Here is a 25,660-nt window from a genome sequence, read left to right as displayed (position 1 = left end):
TTTGTTTCACTGGATATCTGGATTCAGTCCAGTTACCCCATAATAGGGTATAGGCTTCAGATGCCCATTTTCAAACCCTGAGGCTCTTTGTTCATCCCCAGGTTTTGATTGTGCTGATCAGAGACTTCTGCAGCTGGTTGCCTGGTATTTTAGCCAGGGAAGAGAAGGGTACTGCCTAGTTAATGAATTACTTCTGCGTGTGGGTTACTTTGGATATTTAGATTCTGTGTAAAGCTACAGTATATTCCACAGTACATTCTGTGTAAAGCTACAGTATATTCCACAGTACATTCTGTGTAAAGCTACAGTATATTCCACAGTACATTCTGTGTAAAGCTACAGTATATTCCACAGTACATTCTGTGTAAAGCTACAGTATATTCCACAGTACATTCTGTGTAAAGCTACAGTATATTCCACAGTACATTCTGTGTAAAGCTACAGTATATTCCACAGTACATTCTGTGTAAAGCTACAGTATATTCTACAGTACATTCTGTGTAAAGCTACAGTATATTCCACAGTACATTCTGTGTAAAGCTACAGTATATTCCACAGTACATTCTGTGTAAAGCTACAGTATATTCCAGATAGGGTGCAGTTAGCTGTGTCCAGAGTGGCATTTGCAGAGGCAGGGGAGACCGTGCTAAAAAGCTGTCTGAAGTTCTCTGTTGATAAAGTGTCGGATTATGTGGTATTACAGGTGAGTAATGTATGGATGACCAGGATGTGGAGGATGTGAGGGGAAGAACCACTTGGTCTAAATAACCTCATTGTAATTTTATGATTATTGTGTTGATGAGAATGGTAAATTGGGTAATTAGCAAGGATGGCTGCCTAAACACAGTGTAATCTTGCTTAATGGATTTGCTAATTATATGATTAATTGGCTGTGTTTTGTTCACTGTTTCCCGTGCTCTCTCTTGTTTAGTTCAAGATAAATCCTCTCCTCTCCTCTCTTTTCCTCTCTTTTCTTCTCCTCTCCTTTCCTTTCCTCTCCTCTCCTCTCCTCTCCTCATAATATAGATGTCTCCTGGACTCTGATTTAAGAGCAGATATGTGTTCTGCTGCAAGGCATGGCTGCAGGGCATGGACTCATTCAACAGTGCAACCTCAGTCTTTATCACTATGGGTTTCTCAGAGTGCAGGGCTTCTGACTGATGTGGATGGGCTTTTTGCAGTCTGTCCTGCTGCATCTGTGTACTTTTTTAAAAGGATTGAAAGGAAGCTTTAATTGAAAGATATAGCAGAAGAACACCCTTCCACTCCCCTTCTAGCTCATTCATTTAAATGTAGTATTCTGTTAACCTCAGACAGGCCACAGTAATGATCCCTCAATTTTTTTCCTCTCTCTGCCTCTCTCTCTCTCTTTCTCTCTCTCTCTCTCTCTCTCTCTCTCTCTCTCTGTCTTTTAGTTGTTCACTTTCTATCTTTATCACTCACTTTCATTCTTTTCTTCATTCTTTCAAAAATGTCAGTGCCACTAATGTGGAAGTTCAATAAAGAAATTTGGCTACTGTTCAAATTTACACTGTGATATATTCTTGTACTTGGGTGTCTCTGAAAACAGCTGCAGTGTGCAGTGCTGAATATCAATTAAAGACTAGAAAGGCAAAGTAACAAAGCAGCTATAAATAAATAAAAGTCTGGATGTTTTAACATTGATAACCTGATATATACAGTTCAATGATGTTAAACACTGTTTAAATGTAAATTGAAATGTAATTGACTGAGGTAGTTGTGGTTGAGGGGTTATTTTGCTGTGGAGGTAGTTGTGGTTGAAGGCTGATGGGGTATTTGTTGATAAGGAGTATTTTGCTTTGAGGGCAATTTTGGTTGAAGGCTAATTGACTGTGGGGTACTTGACACTGAGGGGTTATTTAGTGTGTTTTAACACTGACAGCATGATAAATAGTGTTAAATGACATTAAATGCTGTTTAAATGTGAAATGAAATCCTACTACTATCATTATTAAAATGGCTATTTGGCTGATGGGTAGTTGTTGTTGAGGGGCATTTGGCTGTGGAGGTTAATGTGTGTTGCTGAGTAATTTACTGTGGGGTTGTTGAGGCTATAGGATTTTTTAGCTCTTATAGTAGTTGTGGTTGAGGGGTTATTTAGCTGGGGAATAGTTGTTGAAGGCAGTTTGGCTGGTAGGAGTTGTTAGCTGCAGGTTAATTTGGGTTGAGGGATAGTTGGTTGTGGGATAGTCGAGGTAGAGGTGTTATTTACCTCAGGGGTAGTTTTGGGGCTGATTTGGCTGATGGGTAGATGTTGAGTGGCTGTCGGAGGGTTATTAGGGTTGAGGGATAATTGTCTGTGGAGTAGTTGAGGCTGAGGGGTTATTTTGCTGTTGGGGTAAGTGTTGAGGGGAATTTGGCTGATGGGGTAGTTTTTGAGGGGCATATAGCTGTGGGTTTCAATTTGTGTTAGTACGAGAAGATTATTTTAATGTTAGTCCGAGAATGCTATTGCTTTTGAAACTTTTTACCAATTTATTGCGTATACCTTGAAAATTAAGGGAATTTTCAAATCAATAGGTTTCTGTGGGACAATGGAGGGATCAATGAAAGAATAGAAAGTACAGACAGATGTGTGCTATCAGTATGAAATGCAGATTGGTGCTTGCGGTCAGCTGTTGGATCTTTTTACTAAGTTTGATGGCTGTAGATTGAAAATTATGGGATTTGTACAATCTGTTGTTTCCTATGGGAGGATGGAAAGACGAATGAAAGGATAAAAAGGGTGGATAGATAACTGCCATCAATATGAAATGCAGTTTTGTAACTGGGCCTAGTAGTACAACAAATTTAGTTACTCTGTCTTTACAGTTGAAAGAGTTATAAAATCAGTGGGTTCCTATGGGAGAATGGAGGGATGAATGAAAGGACAGAATAAAGAATCAGTGGAGGAAAATAAAAGGATGTTAGGCTGAGGGGTTATTTAGCAATTTAGCTTTTTGTTCTATGACAAAAGCTGTGGGCCATGAAAATCTTAGAACAGAATAATAAGAACTAGGAAAAACAGACTGATAAGGAAAGAAGAAAAGAGACTGAAGGTGTGCTTGTGTGGATGGAAGAAGATAACATTAGAGAGTATGAAATGCATACTCTGAGGATTCATCAAGGCAAGAGGAAGTGCTTGGATGAGAGAGCTAAGGAGCCCTGCATTGAACAAAACTATGGAACAATAGTACAGTTCAATCAGTCAGATGAAGTCCGGCATGTTACACATCACAGATAGCAGGATATCAATACCTTTGTTACTACTGAGAAGAACTCCAGTACAGGCATACAGGAAGGTGATTCGGATATCAGCCAGAGGAATGATGGAGAACAGCAGAGGAAACAAGTGGCAAAAGGTATTGGGCAGGTGCAATAGATAAGGTAGGTTGGGAAAGTATAAGTGATGATCTGAAGGGCACATTGGCCGGTTTGAAGGGATCAGCGGAGAATAATTTGAACAGATTAGGTAAAGTTATTTTTGAATCTGGAATGGAAAGGTTTGGTAGGTTGCAGGAGAAGGTAAAGGGACAAGGTATAGTGAAGTTAAGATGCATGAAGAAATAGATTCAGGAATTAAGGTTTCTTCAGAAAGCCGCGGAGGAGGAAAGGGTGGGTATTAGCACATTGCAGAAAGAGTTGATGGGATAGGCAGAGGTCTTGAGGAAAAGGAGGAAGAAGAAAGAGCATGCTAGGGCAGCCTTCTTTGGGAATCTTTTCTATTATGTGAAGACCTTATTTACTAAGGGAGAAATCAGGTAGTTTAAAAGTTGGTAAAAAAAAATGATTTGAGGAATATTTTGAGGGCGTTTATAGAGATGAGGATAAGGCAAAGGAGATGGGATTGCCACTAGATATTTCACCAGTGTGTGAACGAGTGGCAAATGAATGTTAGCTCACCAAAGTGGAGTGAGGTTAAAGACAAGTGGTGCATTGTGCAAAGGCAAGTTCTGCACCAGGGCATATTGGAGTGCCGTATCGAGTGTATAAAAACGCACCTAAGGTCTTGAAGATTTTTTAGAAGCTGATGGTTGTAAACCGGGAAAAAAGGAATTATCCCAAAAGAGTGGAGAAGAGCAGGAAGTATCATTATTCCAAAAGACAAGGATGGCGTGCGTTTCAGCCTGTAAGTCTTCTTAATGTGGAGGGTAAGATTTTTTTCAGTGTGATAGCGCAGAGACTGTCAGCATACCTGAAGCCAAATAAACTAGTTGGAACATCAGTACAAAAGCCAGGCATTTCTGGTGTTGCAGAACATCGTAGGATGATTTGGCATCAGATTTAGGCAGTAAAGAAAGAGGGTAAGGACATACATGTGATTTTCTTAGATTTAGCCAATGCATTTGGTTCAGTGCTACATAACTGCTTATTGAAAGCATTTGGATTCTTCCAGGCACTAGATAAGATTACTAGGCTGGTTAAAGCATATTTTGAGGATAGTTCAGTCTTAGTACAGGAGAATTTGGTACGTTCTGTCAGAGATTGGAAATGGGCATAAAGGCTGGTAGCACCATTTCCCTGTTAGCATTTATAATGGCAATGGAGGTAATAATTAGGGCCTCGAAGTAGGATGTAGGTGAGGAGAGGCTACAGGATGGCTTCCAGCTACTTCCAATTAGGGCATACATGGATGATAGGACAACGCTGACAACTACTGTTCTATGTACCCGGCGGTTGCTAGAGAAGATAAATGATAATCTTAGGCAGTCAAGGATGAAGGTTAAACCTAGCAAATCTAGAAGTCTGTCAATTATTGTGCAATTTGTGCAGGAAAAAATCATTTTGGAAGGAGAATGAAACCGTCTATACTGAAGAAACCAGTTAAGACTTTAGGTAGATGGTATAGTGCTGCATTAAATGATAAAGAGCAGGTTGTGGGGCTAAACACAAAACTGATGAAGGCTATTAACAGTGTTGAGAAATATTTTTTTCCAGGTAAACTGAAATTGTGGTGTCTCCAATTTGGCCTGCTGGTTTGTATTTGATGGCCATTGACGGTGTATGAGGTCCCAGTTATAGTAGTAGAGAGGCTGGAGATGACTATGAATAAGTGTATAAGAAGTGACTAGGGGTGCTGCATTGTTTAAGCATAGCATAGTATGGGAGAGGAGTGCTGGAGCTACCACTTTCAAGCTTAGTTGAGGAATTTAAATGTGCTAAGGTGAGTCGTGAGATGAATTTGTTGAGTTCGAAGGATGTGGTGATAAAAACATTGCCACCAGCGGCGAAAGCAGGGAGGAATGGAATCCGCGAATGATGATGCGGTTAGCTAAGCATTGGCTAGAGTTACAGGATGTCAATGGACAAATGCAATGAGGTAAATCAGGTTTTGGCTTAGGTGATTCCTGGAAAGCATTTAATAAGGTCACCTCACAAGAAAGAAAACGATTGATGGCTAGCTTTATTCGTAAGCAGGAAGAAGATGCGCGACGTGCAGCAGCAGCGTCACAAGGAAACCGTGAAGAAAAGGAAAATCATCTGTCAAGCTGTGGGAAATGGATGCGAGTTGCATCAAGTTTTTGCTTGGAACAACTTATGATGTCCTTCCAACACCGCAAAACCTTGGACAGTGGGTAGGTGAAGACCCGAAGTGTAAATTATGTGTAGGGGTTGGCATACTGAAACATATAAGTGTGTAAGGTTAGTTTGTTGCAGGGTTGACTTGATTGTGGAGACACAATCAACTGCTGAGAGAGTTAGTGTACTGTTTTGATAGTAAGCGGCTAAAGGTTAACGTGTTGCCAAGTGGTATCACTAATAATTCAAGTTCATGTGAGAAGGGCAGTGTGTTGGAGTATGAGCATAGGCCATAAATATGCGTTGAAGTGCAGGATTGAAAATTGCTTGTGGACATAAAACTACAGGTACTACAGTGTATTCAGTTAACTATGCTGAGGCCACACATGGTGTTGTACTCTGAAAATAAATGGAAAGTTTATTTTATAGCACTAATAATTCCATTTCAAGATGCAGTGGATGAAGCTTTTGAAAGGAAATAGCTGAAGTATGCAGACTTGGTGGCTGAGGTGAGAATGCTGGTGGCAGGCGCACCTAACACGGGTAGAAATTGGTGTCTGCCGCATCACTGCTTGTTCTGTTCGGCATAAGAAGCCGTGAATTAAGAGTAGCTGTGAAAGACTTATCAGAAATAGCTGAGCTAGTCAGTGGTTGTGGATAAGGAGAACTCGGACTAGTTGGGGTAATGCACGTGGCTGAGGTGATTGTGTCATTGTGTAAAGTGGTATATCCAGATGGAATCAGTGGCATGGAGCAGTCATTAATGGTGCCAGCTTTAGTAACTGGGGAGGCCAAGATGGTGCTGCTGTGTTGGAGAATGCTTGCTGATATAATGGGTAAAACCATGTGAAACTGGCAGCACTGAGTATGCATTAACCGTGCCAGTGGGGCTGGATACAACCTTAATTACTCGGAAGGCGATCATGGATTTTTGGGGTTTTGTTTGTTAGTGGCATAGTACTTCTAGAGGTGTGGCTTTAAAAGTGAGCTTGGAGGGGGGTGAGGCTGGTGCAGCAGATCTCACGGTTGAGTCTTCTGGAGGTGTCGTGCGCTTAATTCAATGAAACACCATCAAAAGGAGGTGCCTACCTAATGACCCCTGAAAAGAGCTCGCAATGTTGTAGTTGCTGGGTTGAAGAGAGTAAGCAAGCCCCTATGTGAAGTTATAATGGAGCTCTAATGGAATATATGTACACTTACTACCATTCTTGGACTGTTAAAATAATATTTTAGCAATAATGTCAGACTAACTTTATACTAACATTTCCCACTAATATTACATTAATGACCTTGGACTAATGTTACACTTACGTTCCCACAAAATGGGTTATTTATTGTTGAGGGGTTATTTAGTTGTTGGGAATATTTTGGATTAGCACTAATTTGCTCTGAGGTAGTTCAATCTGAAGGGCTATTTAGAGTTGTGGTAGTTGTGGCATTTAGCTTTGGAGGTAAATGTTGAGGGTAATTTAGTTGAAGGGTAGTTGTTGAGGAGTATTTACCTGTTGGCGTAGTTGTGGTTGAGGATTTATTTAGTTGTGGAGGTAGTTGTTGATGGCAGTTTGGCTGATGGGGTAGCTGTTAAGGGGCTGTGGGATAGTTGAGGCTGATGGCTGCCCATGCGGTTCTGGCTGAGGGACAGAAGAGGGTCCGTATGTGTGCGCTGTGAGATTTTCCTGCTCCAACATCAGGAATTCTTACATTTACAAACATTCATTCCTCAAGAACTGAGTCAAGAAACATTTTTTTTTTAATGGGCGCTATGTCTCTATGAGTAGAAGCTTGAGCTTGTAAAAGTAGTTTGGTTTGTGAAAAGATTGGTTTGAAGTTAAACTTAAAGGTTAACTTACTCCATTAGTGGTAATTCGTATGTTAAACAAGTTACTAGAAGGAGGCCGATTACCTAATAATTTTTCCATTTTACACAATGAAAAATTACTGCAATTCACTTTATTTACTTATGTTTCAACAACAGTTAATATCTCTTTCTTTTTATCTTTTACAGTGCGATCAGTGCTACACTAAATATGATGGTTCTACATTAGTTTAGATGTCAATATTCTTCAACAACAACAACAACAGTAATAATAATAATAATAATGTTTTATTTATATAGACATTTAGACTGGTAGTATCTTATATCTTATACCTCTCGTAGTTTCTCTGTACATGTGACATTTTTTGTAAAGTGGTCAGATTGCAAAAAAATTTAAAGAAACAATAATTTCAAATCAAGGCATTGTTAAAGTTTCTTCACTAATAGTAGTATTAATACAAACCTCAAATTTAATTAGCACAAACCTCACATTTATGATCATGAGTTTTAAAGCCATCTGACATCTCAGTTCAAATCAGTGTGAAAGTAGGCTATTTTGAGGGAGGAAAAGTGCATGTGATTAGGCTAATTCTAGTTTAAGCAGATAAGCATAACAGATAACCGATAACAAATGCATGACAGTTGATACTTCCTTCTAAGTCCACAGCTAACAGCTGCTCTGAGGTCGACTGAGAATCCATTATGTCTTTGATAACTTAATAGTTTTACAATGCAAGCTTTTATGCTATATAGGCTATACTTTTCCACAATATCAGAACCTCACGGTTTCCACATTCAGTTTCATACTTGGATACATGGTGGGGGAATAAAACCTTTTGGAACTAGGAGGTTTTGGAACGTGGGTAGTCTTCGGACTATAAACTGGCAGAGGTTAGCATTGTAAGATTACAGCACCTTTAATTCTGTATGAACTCGTTTTGTTCAAAATTAGCACTGTAAAGACTTTACACTGTGTATGATAGAAAATATAATAATATAATTTACACTAAAGGGCATATTGTAGTTTGTTTACACCATATCTTATTGTTTATTATATATATACAGACACAAAAGCTGTATACCTATGTATAAAATGGCCCATGCTGTCTATATTTTCAAAAGTTAATTCTAGTTTGGCTTTTAGATTCAAATGAACACACATATCTTGCATTTTTGATTGCACTTGGGATTTACCTAAATTGAGAATTCAACTTTCATTAAGAAAGCTTTTGGGAAAAACAAAAACAACAACAAAAAAACCCTTTGTTGAGAATACTCTAACCAAATGGACGGGGTCATGTGTCTGTTTAAAACACTGCGTCATTTCTTTCAGTAGTAGATCTGGTGTTTGCGTGCCTCTGTGCCTCACACTCTGACCCTCATCCCTTTAGTGCACCGTGTGGGACTGGGACTCAAACGGGAAGCATGACTACATAGGCGAGTTCGAAGCTACCTTCAAAGAGATGCGTGGGGCGACGGATGGCAAACAGGTAAAAGACTCACTCTTCACCACAGCTTTGATTTGCAGGACCTACACTGAGAGGCTTTTGTCTTCCAGAAAAACTAATTCATTTATTTGACAGTTGCTGTTATCCAGAGTGACTTACACAGTTACCAGTATGACAGTACATGTGCTACCCTGGGGATGAGGCTCATGAGTTTGGTGTACTAGTGTCTTGCTCTAGTTGTTCTATCAGGTCTGCTCTTCTACAGGTCAGGAAAATTTAATTTTAAGATAATCCAATCCACCTGCTTAGGATATAAATAGTGGTAATGAGTGCTTTTAAATGGGGAAGAATTAGCAGATTTGAAAGGTGAAAGGTTCTGGAAACAGCTTGATGTGGTTCACAGTCAAATCAGTCTTCATCAGACAGTTCTTTTTCTGTTTTGTCACTGTTTCAGTTACCACAAATTTCAAAAGCATTCTGATTATTCAACATAGCTTTATATTTTCTTAAAAAGCCACAGGTCTTTTTCTAGGTCCTTTGGTCTATTCATTTTAGTTAAAATTGTCGTTGAAGAGAAGTGTATGCACTCACCATGACTTGTTGGAGCTGCATAGAATTCTGTTGTTCAAAGTGGAATTATTACTACTGTTATGGATAAATATATCACATTTCAAGAAGCTGGGACAGCTTATTTCATAAGCATAACAAGCATTCATAAGCATCAAGGTTAAGGACAATAAACTGTAATATACTGATTTACCTACAGATACCGACCAAGCAAAATACCATCCATATGACCATGTTTAACTATAAATGTCATTAAATGAGAAGTTTTGATAGGTTTTTGTGGTTTTAGATGTAGCCTGTCAAATATGACAAACCTTACATTTTTAGTTATTACTGGAGCTTCTTTGTAATCTGAGGACCTCTCAGAATACCTCATTGTAATCACATTTTGAAGATCTACGATAAGAATTCTGGAGGCCAAAGGGCAGCGGTGCTTGTCAACCACTAGGCCGTCTAGGTTTATAAAAGAACTGAAGAGCCTTTTGGCAGAGACTCTCAGACCATACCCATGAATAAGGCATTATTAAAAGATGACATGATTTTTTTGAAGGAATCTTCTTGATACTGAGTAAAGATACAATTTAAAGTAGAAATAACCTTTCTTTTTGCACTAGTTCTTTACAGACTGTCTATAAAAAGGTTATTTCTCACAAAGGTTGGGCTTCTTATACATGGACAAACTGCTAGTTATCTTTTAGCAGCAGCTTTCTGTCAGCATGTCATAGTTGGGACACGACCACAGCTCTTTTGGTTTGCTTGTGCTTATCTAGAAATTATTTACCTAGATCAATTCTGGATAATTTAAAAAAAGCAATGCTGAGAATGACATTACTGTACAACATAATAAAGCTGCTGACTAAAGCAATGACTAATGAGACTGAGAAAAAGGTAAAGGTAAAGGTAAATTGTGTAGAACTTTGACTTCAAGTGATGATCACTATGTGCTGATTAGACATGAATGCATTTGTTAGACAGTAGGGCCATCTTGAAGTGTTTCAACTACAGGTTCTCTCTCTTTTTCATTCACACACACACACACACACACACACACACACACACACACACACACACACACACACACACACACACACACACACACTCACTGTCTCTTACTCACAGAGAGCTGTGTATTCATTACCACACAGTATGGAGACGAGGGCAGAAATATCAAATGTAATTGCATTACAGAAGAGTTCATAGCTCAAATGATCCGCTGTTTACAGAGCTATAATTGGTTCTTTTATGCATTTTGGACCCTGGAGCTCCTGGATGCCAGAGCTCTTGGACCAAGCCCATATGCCTCTGTTTTTGAAAAGGATTGAAAAGTGTTTCAACTTGTTTACTGGGGTGGAAGCCTGTCATATGCTCTAATAGTCCTGCTGATGTTTTACATAGACTTACAGATACAAAAAGTATCTAAAAAATAGTTGCCTAATTAGAATGTTTCTGTAATTACATTTAATATTTTAGGATTTTGTAGGTAATTTTCTATTATTAAGAATTTTGTATGTTGTCATTGATTATTTAGTTGCTAAGTTTCGAAAATTTAATTCTTAAATAATAATGAACCAAAAAATGCCCCTTTCCCTTTACGAATATTATCCACATTGCGCTAAATACAATAATTTTATTTAATTAAGCAAATTATTTATAACCATATTATTATGCCATCACAATAGCCTCCATGTCACATTGCACCCCTATCTGTACAGGCTAATGTGCAGTAGGCTAACTGTGCATTCTGTTCACAGTTCCAATCTTCATAATCTTCATTTACCATTGCTGTTCACCATTGTGAAAGATTTGTAACTTTCATTTGAACTTTTGAGAAAGTTTTGGGGTCGAAAATAACTTTGAAGCTGTTAATAAACTCCTCAGTCACTGAGGGCCTAGTCTCTCTTTAATTGTGAAGTAACAGAAGGTTTGGCTGTGGTATCTCAATTTGGCAGACATCACTGCCAGGCTTTGCTAATTAATTTAAAACAAGCCATGCAGTCTCCTCCTTGCTCCTTACTGTCATGGCTTGCGTTGTGTTTTTCTCTGGCTTTTTGTCTTTGAGTGCACTGTGCCCTTTTCCAGCCCTCCATCCCTCCCACCGCCCAATCTCAATGCGGAGAATATGGTGTTTCCTGACTATTCTAACAAAGCTATGTTGCTCTGCCTTGCACTAGTGCAAAGCTAATTCTTCAGGGGTTTCTGTTGTTGTTCTCTCTTTTCTTGCCACTGACAGGTCCAGTGGGAATGCATCAACCCCAAGTATAAAGTCAAGAAGAAGAATTACAGGAACTCGGGAATTGTCATCTTGAATCAGTGTAAGGTAATGTGGTCTGCCACAAACTCTCTCCTCAGGGCGTTTAGCTCTCATCTCTCCTTTCTCTCGAAGGACCTCTCCATCAGAGGGCGTCAATGCTGCCCCGAGGATCCCCCAAGCCCCTTCATATTGACTCTGCGTCAGCTCCTGGCACTCCCAAGCCAGGTGATACGCGTCTGTAGCAGCTAGACCTGGCCTCAGGTGTGTCGGGAATAAGCGTAAAAGAGACGTTTTTGTGTCCTTGAGGCATAGAGAGGAAGCCTGACTTCTAAAGGACTACCGAACATGTGCATAATATAATCTAGGAGACTCCCAACTCTTGCTGATGCAAATAACTAGGCCTCAGTTTAATTATCAGAGGCAAACGTGTGTTTCAGATTGGATCTAAATGAAGCATGGACACAGCTGTCCAGTAGCAGATACCTGATGTAAAGTCCAACTTTACCAGGTTTTCCAAGTATGGACTTCTAAAGCCTTCTATATCATCTGTGCTTGCATTCACAGGTTATAAAGATGCATTCTTTCCTTGACTACATAATGGGTGGCTGCCAGATCCAGTTTACAGTGAGTACAAGAGACTTTTCCCTTTGTCGTACAACAGCATGAAACACAGTTTCACTTTCATGGCACTTGTGTAGTATTTACCAACTGGTTTTGCTGCAAAATGTCAAGGCCAAAAATAATTATTCCATAAAAGACCAATAACGACCAGTCCTTTTCCTGTGGCCTCTACAAACAATTACTATCAGCATGCTTAGAAAATTTGCAATTTTGTACTTCCTGCAACATTTATCATACTAGGAGTAGTAAAATATCACTAAGAATTGTAGTTTTGCATAATGCCATTCAGTCAGATTTGTCCTGTCTGAGTAAATCACCTGAGGAATATTAAAAAGCCATTACATGGCAGGTCTTATTATTGCATTTTTGTTTAACTCTTATAATTTGTGTCACTCCTAAGATGAATACTGCTCAGTCAAAGAACCTTTCACAGATCCACTTATTTAATTAGGCCACATGTTTCCTATTTTGCTTTTATGTCAATTATCATTTAAATGGAGTACCAAAGGAGAGCTATTGGCAAGCACTACATACCAATGTGTTAAGTATGTAATATGTTAAGCATTTTTTTATAAACATTATGGGTTATAGTTTTAAAAAGCAACTGCAGCTGATCTAGGAACAGTTTTTGACATAAAATATTGAATGAAATGAGTGGTCATGTGGTAATGGGTACAACTGCAGTTGCATAGAGAGCAGGTTGTTGATCTCAGCTGAGCACTCATCACTCATCAAAAGGAGCAGTTTAGATTGTTCTATCAGCAATAATGGAGAATCTTTATAATAGCATGAGAAACCAGCTAGTGGGAGAGCATAGAAAACACTCGAGGGTCAGGTGGTGACTAATGAATGATGGGTTCATATGGGTTTTGGGTAATTGCTGTCAGGCTTCACGTTGACTGCTGCTTGTCTTTGCAGGTAGCTATTGATTTCACAGCATCTAACGGTGATCCGCGAAATAGCTGCTCTCTACACTACATTCACCCATACCAACCTAATGAGTATCTCAAAGCCTTGGTTGCTGTTGGTGAGATCTGCCAGGATTACGACAGGTAAGCCAACAACACGGCCAATTATAACTCAGGTTATGCAACACTATTATAGCCAATCAAAGTAAGTCAACTGTATCGCATGTTTTTTTTTGGGGGGGGGGGGGGGGGTTTGCTTAATGGCATGGTATTGGATGCCCATGCTTTTATATGTGATTTTCACTTTGTTTAAATTGCAGGTCCAGCAATACTTTCTAGTTATCTTAGATTAATGAAGATTAATTACTATTTCAAAAAGGCTGAGACAAATTGAAGGTTTTTTTTTTTTTTGGTTTTGCTTGTTTAAGTCCTCTTGTAAAGAATCTTGTGAAAGTAACTTTAAAAGAACAGGAGTAGCTCAAAGATTACCCTCTAGTTACTTTCAAATTTCTTCCAGAAAATATCACTGTCTATGCACCTCACCTAGTCTTTGATGTCAGTGTTGCTAGTCTTTTGTAATAGAAAATGGAGGAATGTTGTAGTGACTCCTTAGGTTCAATGAATGTCTGATGGCTCTGTTCTCAACTGGGAAGGAGTAGATATCTGCACCCTTTGTTCTCAATGGGAGTGTATTTCTCTCTATGGAAGAATAACTTGGGAATACTGAAAAACGTCTGGTCTTTACTTTCTCAGTGAAGTTATTAAACACCTACTTTATAGTTAATTGTATTTACAATGCTACAACATTGTGGATTTTTGGTAGGTTATTCTTTAAGCCCACAGAAACATTGAATTTGCTATGTGAGAACAATTTAGCATTTCTCCCATTTTAACGCACATTATTTTTCATCAACTAAATATTGAGATTTGCATGAGTTATAGTAAGGGGTACTAAGGTGAAATATGTGTATGAATTATTTTCAGGCCTTGAGGCTAACACACTGGTTTAGAGGTTCGTTTACTGATGATATATTGATTTCTTCTGCCTGTATGTTCCGATCCATGGTGAAGGTCTTTCAGGGCATCTCACGTTTGCCCTGAAGTTATGGCCAATTTACAATTAGATTGAGAAGAATCGTTGAAGGAGAAACTGGAGAGGAGTGAGACAAAGAAATACTTTCATGTGTGAGAAGTGAGTGTGTCTGATGTAGTGTAGTCACAGATTCATTTTTTCAGTTTTATTGGAAACCCATTTGTAAACCGGTTCCAGCTTCTTCATTATAATCAGACATAATTTTGAAGAAGGTCCAGTTTCCAAAAAGAAGAAAATCTCATCGATCTGGTAGTGATTGTACAAGTGATACTTGGATGACCATTTTACAATCATCTTTATGCTTTAAACCTTTGGGAATCAAGCTCCAGGGCATTGGTGTACATCCTAAGGAATTTTCCCAGCAGGACTGTGGTCAGTTGCATCAATTAAATATCAGGTTACTGTATAAGTTTGAGCTGCAGTGTAAATTAAGGGTTTGAGAACTCTATTAGGGCTTTCGTTTTGGCTGATGAGCTGAGTCGGCTGAACTAAAATGGAACTAACCCCAGTCTCGACACAAGTCATCCTGCAGGATGTTTTATAATGATCTAAAAAAGGCCCTTTACATGCTGCTTTCACAGTTGCTGTGATTTCCCCACTTGCTAAGGGCATTACAGAGTTCCTCTCCAATAACACCCAGATAGCAAAGTGATGTTTCCAACCACTCCCCTCTTATTCATCAGGTGCTAAAAACAATTATGTAAATCTTTGTGGGATACAAATGATCTGTGATTGGAGGCCATCAGGACAGCAGCGGATAATGGGAAATCTAATAAGTACCTCCCCTGCACACATCCATTCCACACCTGCCTAAAAAAGTCCTCTATCAGCACTTGCCTACTCTAATCTCTTGTCTGTTTCCGCTTCCCCACAGTGATAAAATGTTTCCTGCGTTTGGCTTTGGCGCCCGAATACCTCCTGACTTCAAGGTAATTTCTGCAGCATTTATGGCACTGGGAGGCACAGCTGGCCTCCTGAATTACTAACAGTCATGCCTAAAGAAGCTGCTGACTGAGTGGGCGTGTCAGTAATGGCTACCCCCGCCTGAAGTGATATTAGAAACCTCAGCCATCTCTCTCTGCTGAGATAAGCTGAATGATCCGTCCTGGGCTGACCTTGCCCCCAGGCTGTAGACAAGTGAAGTTGAAAAGTGTTGTGTAAAATGATCAGGCTCACACTCACTCAAAGATGGCATTCCACTGTTGACAATTGTGGCAAATTGTAAATTATGTGACAGTTTTTTAAAATGATATGAAATGTCTAAAACAATATAAGTGGAAAATCACAGTAGGTGAATCCCATCCTTAGCTCAGTTTGATTGTAAGATTCGTATAATTTTATTTATTGCGCGTTGGTATCATGAATAATTCATGAGTTATTACTTGTTATTACTATTATATTTTTAATCGACCTATTTGTTTAATGATGTGAACATTTTTATTTTGTATAAATATTTTATACGTTTTACATGTTTCTGTCCATAGGTTTCTCATGACTTTGCTGTGAACTTTAATGAGGATAATCCTGAATGTGCAGGTATGCCCCCCACTGTCACACTACCAAACAATTTCCTGCCAACAACCCAGAGGCCTTAAATATTTAACATTTATAGCACAAACATAACTTCCTTATCAGTTTTACAAAGGCCCATTTATATGGTAATATACAACTCATGAACAAGTTATGTTCCTTTTTAGGAATGATTTATAAACTTTAAGCTGGGACCTTCATCTCAAGTGTAATCAGAACATCTAATCTGTTGAAAGACTGTAGATGTTTTGTTGCTAGATCTCATCCCACAATAGAAAAGCCCCACACCTTCACATCTCCATGCTCTTGGCCCTTCGACCCCTAAGGGTAAATGACACACTCACTGAGTGAAGTAATGGAGCCCTTCAGTAAGTCACTTTAAAGACGTCTTCAAGGTGTGATCCATCAGATCGATAGCACCCAGGCTGACCTAAAGCTGTGATTGCAGTGGAAGTGGAGGTGATTAGCCTGTGACAGGACTGTACAATGCATATAACAGGCCTGAGGGAGGTGGTGCAGAGAAGGGAGGCAGGGCGGATGCAGTGGCCTGAATTACCTAATGAGTCCCAGAGAGGACAAGAAAAGGGGAAGGAAGGGTAGGGGTCAGTGAAGGTTTGTTGAAACATCAATGACTTCCTCCTTCACCAAAAGTAGTTGGACCACAAGCTGGAGTTCAGGTTACATCACGCTCAGGTTACATCACTCTAAGGTTACATCGCATCTGTGGTTTTGTAGTTTTCCCTTAAATAGAGAATGTGTCAGGGGATGAATTTGTATTGAATGATAAAATACATATGTACACACTTTACAATACGCACACTTTGCAGATACAAGCGAACAAAAACGCAAAAACACACTTTAACAAAGGTGTTCATTTAATGAGTTTCTGTAAGTCATTTTTCTCTTATGAACTGAAGCCTCAAGCAGTGGGATTTGACAGCGTTGATATATTCCAGTGTTGCTGTCAGTAGGCTCATTTGAACCAGTGAACAGAGAGATGGTTTTCTGTATCGAACTGAATTCCCGAGGTCATTTAAATGCTAATGCTGTTGTGGTGAGCGACAGGGAAGCTCCATGCCCCAGTCCCTCCTGGCATGGATTTGGCTTGAAACCGAAACTCCAAAGTTTTACTACATCATTTCTGTTCTGTGAGGCGCCCTTTGAACTTCTATAACCATTTTCTGTGGTTAAACCATGATACTAGGTGTGGCACCCACACTGACGCACCTCTCATGGCGCCTGGAAGTGGAGGAAATCGATCGTCAGTCTCACTCCCCTCTCCCTTGTATTAGTGCCACTCAATTTCCCTCTACTATTTTGGGCTCGCCTCACTGGCTCCTATCGGGGCACCTGCATGGCGCCCAGGACCCGGCCCAGACCACTGGGCCAGCAAGCTCCAATCTGCCTGCCAGTTCCTCTCCTCCCGGGCACAGCTCTGTGAGCCAGACCGCATGCCAGTCGCTGGGGCTGGGCACAGAGCGCACCTCTCCCAGCCTGGCACAGAGCAGTTCCACTGGTCGGCTCCACCGACACCCTGCTCCACCAACACCGCTCCTTTGGAATCAAAATAGGGCATACGTTTCGTGTCTGTGAATAGGCTACGAATATAAAGCGATTGCTCGTCTGCGTGTTGAGATAATTGCAACCAGCCTTCACTTTCTAATTAGCGACAGGCTCTCCGACGTGCTCAGGAGAGGCCTCTGGAGAGTAGGCATATTTACAGAGGCCAATTAGCAGTTTCTCCATCTGCAACTTTGAAGTGTTTTCCTACTTACAAGATGTTTGAATGGCAGATTGCTTAAAATCATTGAGGCGGCAGATATGAACACTGAGCAAATGGCTTCTTTTTGTCGGGCGTTAGGTTTAAACTATAATTAGCCTCTAATCCGCCTCATTCGTGCTGCTGTGTATTTTTGTTTATGAAGTGCTCTTTGTGTGTGTGTGTGTGTGTGTGTGTGTGTGTGTGTGTGTGTGTGTGTGTGTGTGTGTGTGTGTGAATGAGTGTGAGTGAGAGAGAGGGGGCAAGAAAATGTGCTCTGTGACCTACAGTACTTTTTTTCAGTTGGGGGGTTGCCAGTAGTGGAGGTCCTGATGTAATATGTCCCACAGTTGTCTGTGGTGTCTGTTTAAGGAGAGTGATCATTTCCCTTCTTTCAACATAGAGAGAGAGAGAGAGAGAGAGAGAGAGAGAGAGAGGGAGAGAGAGAGAGAGAGAGAGAGAGAGAGAGAGAGAGAGAGAGAGAGAGCACATACAATTCCAGGGGGTGAAAGCTTGTAAAAAGCAGCTGAAATCTGACCGTGTAAGAAAAAAAAGGTTTGCAATATTATGAACTGTAAGACTCTTTTGCCTGAAGTACAGTTGCATTCCACTTGTACTTTTGGGAGCGTTCTGCTTCAGGTGTGCCTAGAGAAACACACACACACACACACACACAGTTGTCTGTGCATGTCTGTGTCTGTGCAGAGGCTCCAGGGAGAGTTCCTCAGCTCTCTGATTATGCTCTTTGAAAAAGGCCACTGGGGCAGTTCTACTCAGTGACCTCTAGTCTCATTTTAATTCCTCCACAGCATAGCAGAGCATGCACACACACCTCCGAGATCCTGTGTGTGTGTGTGTGTGTGTGTGTGTGTGTGTGTGTGTGTGTGTGTGTGTGTGTGTGTGAGTGAATTGGGGTGTTTCGTGTTAATTACAATAAACCAAAAGAGGTGCAGGGCATCGCTGGTTGCCCTTCAGAGAACATGCCCACTGAGGCAGTATGCGGAATTACAGCTGCGCCGTTCTCTCCTCACTCTTGACCCACCAGTGGGTTTTACTGCCCCCACACTCCTCCTTTTTAAAGGGTAAAGGCAGTGTATCATCCTAAAGGTTACTGAGCCAGGTGGGCTAGCCGATCAAAGCACTGACCATGCAAGGGTATCTGCACAGTGTATAAATCACTGGTTGTATTGTGCACTCCTCTACTGTGATGTTTCCTCACCAACATCAGAAACTCTTACACTTGTTTTCTGTCCAGAAACAATGAGCATAGTTTTGTTATTCACTGGTTCTCACTCTCACTCTCACTGGAGATGCCATGTGCTGCACCTCTGCCCTGCTCCTCCCTACCTTGTTTAGCATCTAACGGACTAGCTGAGCACACCCTCAGGGCCCTGGATGTGCTGGGGCTCATATGTGACTGTGTTGTCATGTGCAGGTATCCAGGGGGTGGTGGAGGCTTACCAGAACTGCCTTCCAAAGATCCAGCTGTACGGCCCCACCAACATTGCACCCATCATCCAGAAAGTGGCCAACTCCGCCTCCGAGGAGGTGCACACCAGGGAGGCCATGGTGAGGAGTTTTTTGCTTGCTTTCTTTCTGTTTCTTTGTTTAAGCACCTGGTCCCTTATACACATGAACCTATTTTTATATTCTAGATTTCTATATTAACAGCATTTAGCTGATGCTTTTATTCAATGCAGATTACAATTAAGGGTTAAGGGCCTTGCATAGGGGCCCAAGAGTGGCAGTTTGGCTATTAGGGGGCTTGAACTGGCAACCTTCTGATTACTAGTCGAGTACCAACCTCTCTTCCCTGCCCTTCTTTCTCTCTCATTTCACTCTCGTTTGCTTTCTCCCTTTGTCTCATTCTGTGTTACCATGTATGTCTATTACCCTCCTCTCTCTCTCTCTCTCTCTCTCTGCAGCAATACTTCATCCTTCTCATCCTCACTGACGGCGTGATCACGGACATGGCTGATACCAGGGAGGCCATTGTCCAGGCCTCCCACCTGCCCATGTCCATCATCATAGTCGGCGTGGGCAACGCAGACTTCACTGACATGCAGACACTTGACGGCGACGACGGGATCCTCCGCTCGCCAAAAGGAGAGCCAGTACTGCGTGATATTGTGCAGTTTGTACCCTTCCGGAACTTCAAACATGTGAGTCTACATTGGACCCCATTATGAGTATGCACTGCATCCCTGTATGCGTGTGGGTGTGCGTATGAACACATCCTCATTTTCTTTGAAGCAACAAACATCCTCCTTCTCCTAAATGTGCTGAAGATCCTAACTATGAATGAAAAACTATCATGGGTAGTTTAGCAAAAGGCAAATGAGATCCTTCTTCCCTTCACTGTTGGCCCTTCATTTTGTGGGGCATGTTATTCTTTGAAGTTCTTAGATCAGCTACTTATTTATTTAATTACTTGTTTAATTGATGTTGACCGCCTGGCTTTCATGTGCTGGCCCTCATTCTTTAATAAGTGCATTGCTATGCAGAGGTCCCCACACATTGCATCCATGATAGGTGATGTCCTGAAAAAAAAATTATCTTAATTACTGTCTCCTCCATGCACTCTTACTCCTGTGCACGGGTCCTAGCAACCTTTGGTTTTACTGTGTGTGTGTGTAAGGGTAAGAACTGGGTGTCTGAATCAGCAAGTGTGCAGGAATAACACTGGTGACTGTAGGAAGATACAATGAAAAGCCAGGACTTCATTTTTGCCCAAAGTCCAAAGAACAGGATATCCCAGATAAAAGATTCCTGGTTTATTTAAACAGTTGAAAATAGCAAACTTTCATTAGAAGTAACATTTGTTTAAAATTTGAGATGGTAAAGTAATAATTTTTCCAGAAAAATAAGGGCTTTTCTTCTTAACTCTGATTTGATAGCAAAATGACTTCTAGTTCAGTTGCTTCTGAACAGTTCCCTGTTCAACAACAACAAACTCTCTTGTAGATTGTGTGTGGTAGAGTAGGTAGAGTATTGTGCTAGTAACACCATGGGTCCAAATCTGGTGTCAAGAGGCATGGCCTTCTACCGCTGCACCACAGAGACTGTTCTGACTGGCTGCACCTTGGTAACCTGATTGCCCAGGATCTCCTATAAACTCCTATAAAGACCTGTCAGAACTACCTCGAAAGTCATGGGCACTGACCTCTCACAACTCCAGGACATTGATGCATCCATTGTCTCAAACGCTCCACCCCACCCCCACCCCCACTCCAGCATGCACCATACAAACAGCTCCCCCCCAAAGTCCAACACTTATAACAGCTCCTAACCACAACCAATAGCCATCTATACTCTATTTATATTTATATTGAACATACATCTTGCACCCTTCTTTACTGCACTATGACATGCTCTAGCAAATATTGTATATATTGCATCTCATGCATATATATTGTTTCATATTCTAGCTGATTATATTGATTGCAGAACTGTAAATTCATTAAATGCACACTGTACTATCCCTTATGTGGAGTCTTGTATTATTGTGCACATTGTATTATACCTGGCTACAATGTATTTTTACACGGAAATGTTATTACTGCTATCTACCTCATTCCTCACTGCCAGTCACCCGGTTGGTTCAGTTTCTACATTTACTGTTATTTGTCAGGCGTACTTGTTTACTATTACGCAACTCCCTTCTTATGTGTAGTTCTCCGTTCCCTCGTTAACCACTGTGTGCTTTATTTTGATTAACTTGTTATAGCTGTATACTTTAGGAGTATGCATCTGTAGTATAAGAATTTAATTCTACTTATGAATGCCCTGTACTCTGAATCCATATAACAATAAAATCAATCTTGAATGTTCATGACCCACAGGCTTCTCCCGCAGCCCTGGCAAAAAGCGTGCTCGCTGAAGTCCCGAACCAGGTGGTGGACTACTACAACAGCAAGGGGATCAAGCCAAAATGCCCCAGCGAGTACGAGGCTTCCAGAACGTTTGGCCACTGAGCCTCACCCTGCCTCCGTGCTAAAGCACTGCCTGCCCACCAATAGCACGTTCCTGTGAATCCTGCAGCGTGTACTCTGTTCCTTTCCTTTGTCTGCATGTGTGGTCTGTGGGGCTTGTGTAGTAGGCTAAGCGTCCCAGAGGTACTGCACCCATAAAGGATTCTCTTATGGAGGGGCCAGAAACAAGCAACTGCAATCTGACACAAGCATGCTTGAACTGGGAGTTACTGGAAAAAAACAAAACAAAACAACAACTGAATGCATATATGTTCTATTTGCTTTTGTTTTATATACATATATATTTAAAGGTTTATTGAGATTTTGCTAAATTTCTTAATATTCCTACACTGTAAAGCATTTTCGATCATTGAGAATGAACAGTTATCTGTATTAGATACTGAATGTGTGCACCTTGAGAGTAAGATTCCTTTTTGCAAATGATGCAGATGCATGATTGTATTTTGCATGTTAATAATAAACAAAAACTCTGCTTTTCTCTGTGTTCTGTTGTTTTCTGAGTCAGGAAATCATAAGTAGACAACAACAGGATTCCTTCCTGCAGTGTTCTCTAATACGTGTGGTAGCTGAATGCACAACAGAGTAATACTTTTTAAAATACAGTATTTTTGTGAGTTTATGGTTGATGTTTGACAATAAAAGGGATTTGTGTTATAAATTATCCTTGTGTTCCAGTGTGAATTATGATAAATGCTTTATGATATTTCAGGTGGGTTTTGAGTAATGCCTGATTATTGCATGGGCTAAGAGAACACTTTTGCATATTGTCCTAAATGCATATTTTTTACACATATTGTAACCAACATCATTGTGTTACCTGTATTTGTATTATCTGTTGGCTATATGAAGTTTTAAATCCTACACTGTAATAATATTGTGAAAATAAATACTCTGAAAATTAAAATGCCAGAGAAGGACAGGTGTTTGAAATAGTTAAAAGTCTAGCGTTGTTTAATAATACAGTATAATTCAAAAGTAGTTTGACTTGTCACATATAGGTCCCAGTTCTGTGAGGCACATAATGTATTTCAGCTTCACAATTTACGGAGGAGCCCTACTAACAGAATCCATATCGCATTATACTTTCAATGACTAAATAATATCCAAACTGATGACAAAGAAAATGAGCGTGTCATTATACTCAAATTGTTATCAGATCAGTGCTGATTTGAGCCTGTAAGACTTGACTATATTTGATGACAAGATGAAGGATCTAGCTAGTCCTACCCACTTTGAGAGTTCTTGCTTCTCCACATTCCTGCATATATCACAGCACAATTAAAAACAGCAATGCAGCTCTCTATTTAATTAATCCATAACTGATATGACCCAATGCAACCTATAACCTGAATGTGATGCACCATTTATGTTAACCACCCTCAAACTTGCTGGTAGAGGTCAGTGTCCAACCCCACAGCTGCTATGGCTGGATATTTTGAGCTGTGACACTAATGTGTAAAAACTCCAGCAACACTTCTGTGCCTCATACACTAATCACAGCATAATAGCTATTACCATGTCAGTGTGTCTGCTGTGATGAGAATGGCCTTCCACCCAATTAAAATCTGGTCAGCAGTGGTCCTGTTTCCAGAAACTGGCCAATGATGGAACTGGGAGAATGTGGCTGACCAGTTGTGCTAGACAACAATTGGGAGAAGCTCTAATTGTATATCTAGAAAATGCACTTTTAAGACAGTTGTAGTAAATAAAATGGCTGGTGAAAGGAAGTGGAAGTGCTACTAGTTGTTTCTATTACAGTGGGTGTTAAAGGTATAGCATTGCATGACAATAGCAAAGATGGGTGGTGGTAGATCAGTGGTTAAGGTACCTGACTAGTAATTAGGAGGTTGCCAGTTTAAGCCCCAACACTGCCACTGTTGGGCCCCTGAGCAAGGCCCTTAACCCTCAAACTGTCATAATTGTAAGTTGCTTTGGACAGAAGTGTCAGCTAAACACCACAAATGTTTTTTAAATGCTGCTTTAACTTAGCCTCTCCTGGTAAGGAGCACATCCATGTTCAAATCAGAGATGTAAGGCCTTCTGGTTGTTCCTGATGGAGGGATTGAAGGATCTGAGTGGGTAGTGATTCATGAGAGCCCCTGAGGGGTCATTTGTCTCTTGTTGGGTCCAACATCGAGCTGTCAATCAAAGGATGACTGTTAGATATTAAATCCCTGCAGTGAGGTGTGGGACACTGCACTCTGATCAGACTGGTCCAGAAGCGTGTATGTTGTCATGGAGATGGGAAATGGGATTACTGGTGTGTGCTGCAGTACCAAACAATACCAGATGAAAGGTGGAAGAGTGATGAAAGAGGATTTATACAAAGAAAATGAAGATTTTATGAAGATCTATAAAATTAAGAGCCTTTTAATTATTTATTTATTGCTCTTTAAATTAGAGCAAGAAATACTTAAAGCTATTTGTTCTGTGGGGATCTTGGGATGAAAATATTGTAAACCAGACATTCCCAATCCAATCCTTGGAGAATGCAGCCACATATTTAGTTCCAGTTGCTGTCACACTGTGGACAGCTAAGAAAGAAAGCTCTGCAACCCTTAATTGCACCACTGGATTAGGCTTTTAAAGGGCATTAAGGGCACAAAACCCTGGTCTGGCGCAACATCTCTCAGGCCTAGATTAACAATCTCTGGTCCAAAGACTGAGCTGAATAGTTAAAGCAAGTGAATGGTCGGCTCCTCCCCACACTGGAAGGCCCACCCACTCCCTCACGTTAATGCAGTTGAGAGTGAAAGCTGGGTGAGGAATAAAGGTGTGGTGTTAAGAGCTGTAGAAGATGGTCATCACACTGTTGATCACAAAAACATTCTCTTAGACCCACAGACTGTCCTGTACCAAGTAACACCTCAGTATGACTTTTCTCATAAAGTGATTATATAACAGATTAAACTGAAATGTCAAGCCTAACAGGAATGAATGAAAACCAACAGAAGTTATGATGGAATTCTAAAAGACAGGGGGTCCAATTTAACAAACCATCACTGGCACAGTTCTCACAGCCAAAGCTACTATAAATAAGCTGTCAAACAGGAGTTTGTATGAGCAGGATCCCAAACCAAAGAAGAACAGGTCCACAGCTGCAGCTTCAGATTACTTCACTGTGGTAATTCTACTCCTGCAGCAACAACTTTCAGAAAAAGCAATAAACTGTATACTGATGCACTCATATTTAAAGGTTCCATGGGGATATTGGAATCTAAACAGGTTAAAGGCAAGGTTCTCAGTCTAGGTATTGGGGACTTCCCATTGAAAATAAACTACAAGTCTCAATAGAAATTCATCAGATGTGTGCTGGTATGTGACTGTGCTAAATTCTGATATAGTGGTACCATATGTTCATTGCAAAAGAAAAATCTGCTCAATTAGTCAACTTAAAAACAATCATACACCAGCTAGGTGTTTTTATTAATTTTTCATTTTATGCTATCAGTTAGACTCCAACATATTTAAATTAGTCACAGCAAGTTTGTTTGAAGATGCTTTTTGTGAAACTACATATTAATCTTAGGCGAATCGTGAGTCCAGAATGAACATGTTCATTATTCAAAGAACAAATTAACAAAAAACAAGAGCAAGAAGCAAGCAAGCCAAACCAGCAGAACAACAGTCCTGAAAAGTAGGCAACCTTACTCAAACACCTCATAAAATGAAAAAAATAAACCAGCAGAACAGAAGTCCTGAAAAGGTCTTAACCCGAGAAGGGGGAGATGATGGATAATAAAGACGAGACAAGAAGGGAAAAGGGGAAGCTTTGAAATAACACGAAGCAATGAACTAGTGTGATGGTGAGGATTATGTCTGTCCAGATTAAGTGAGTACAGGCGAGGTGTGTTAATGCTCAGGGAAGGCTCACTGTGTCTGTGAGGATGGAAAGTGTGCGAATGACAGTTACAGGCAAGTGTCTAAGTGGCAAACAGGGTTTGTGAGGGCTCTTGGGGTTTGGAGTCGCAGAGTGTGGTTTGGATCAATGCAGGAAAGTTGCCTGGATGTGGGCCTATTCCTATGATGGCATGGCATGACACTTTCATGCAGTTCTGTTCACTGCAGACGCTTTGGGAGATCATGCAAAAAATAATCATTCCATCATGAGCCAATGTGAGATTTTTTTATTCCACTGTATACACATAAAAAGAA

The 25,660-nt window shown here is 40.5% G+C and overlaps 1 protein-coding gene across 2 annotated transcripts in view; it reads left to right on the top strand.

The window, feature by feature from the left end:
- cpne4a (copine IVa) overlaps window positions 1-22,166 on the top strand; it is a 55,021-nt gene extending 32,855 nt beyond the window's left edge. For both annotated transcript variants that reach the window (XM_027005391.2, XM_027005390.2), the window contains exons 8-16: window positions 8,728-8,826; window positions 11,582-11,668; window positions 12,167-12,226; window positions 13,142-13,275; window positions 15,099-15,153; window positions 15,709-15,760; window positions 18,949-19,082; window positions 19,439-19,675; window positions 21,356-22,166. In XM_027005391.2, coding sequence (XP_026861192.1) covers window positions 8,728-8,826; window positions 11,582-11,668; window positions 12,167-12,226; window positions 13,142-13,275; window positions 15,099-15,153; window positions 15,709-15,760; window positions 18,949-19,082; window positions 19,439-19,675; window positions 21,356-21,487 — 990 coding nt within the window. In that variant the 3' untranslated portion in view covers window positions 21,488-22,166. The remainder of the gene's footprint in view (window positions 1-8,727; window positions 8,827-11,581; window positions 11,669-12,166; window positions 12,227-13,141; window positions 13,276-15,098; window positions 15,154-15,708; window positions 15,761-18,948; window positions 19,083-19,438; window positions 19,676-21,355) is intronic.
- Window positions 22,167-25,660: the final 3,494 nt, after the last annotated feature.

Source organism: Electrophorus electricus, chromosome 5 (genome assembly GCF_013358815.1).
Source record: "Electrophorus electricus isolate fEleEle1 chromosome 5, fEleEle1.pri, whole genome shotgun sequence".
Classification (NCBI taxonomy): domain Eukaryota; kingdom Metazoa; phylum Chordata; class Actinopteri; order Gymnotiformes; family Gymnotidae; genus Electrophorus; species Electrophorus electricus.
Note: the sequence above shows the minus strand (reverse complement) of the source record. Positions and strands in the feature narration are given on the sequence as shown.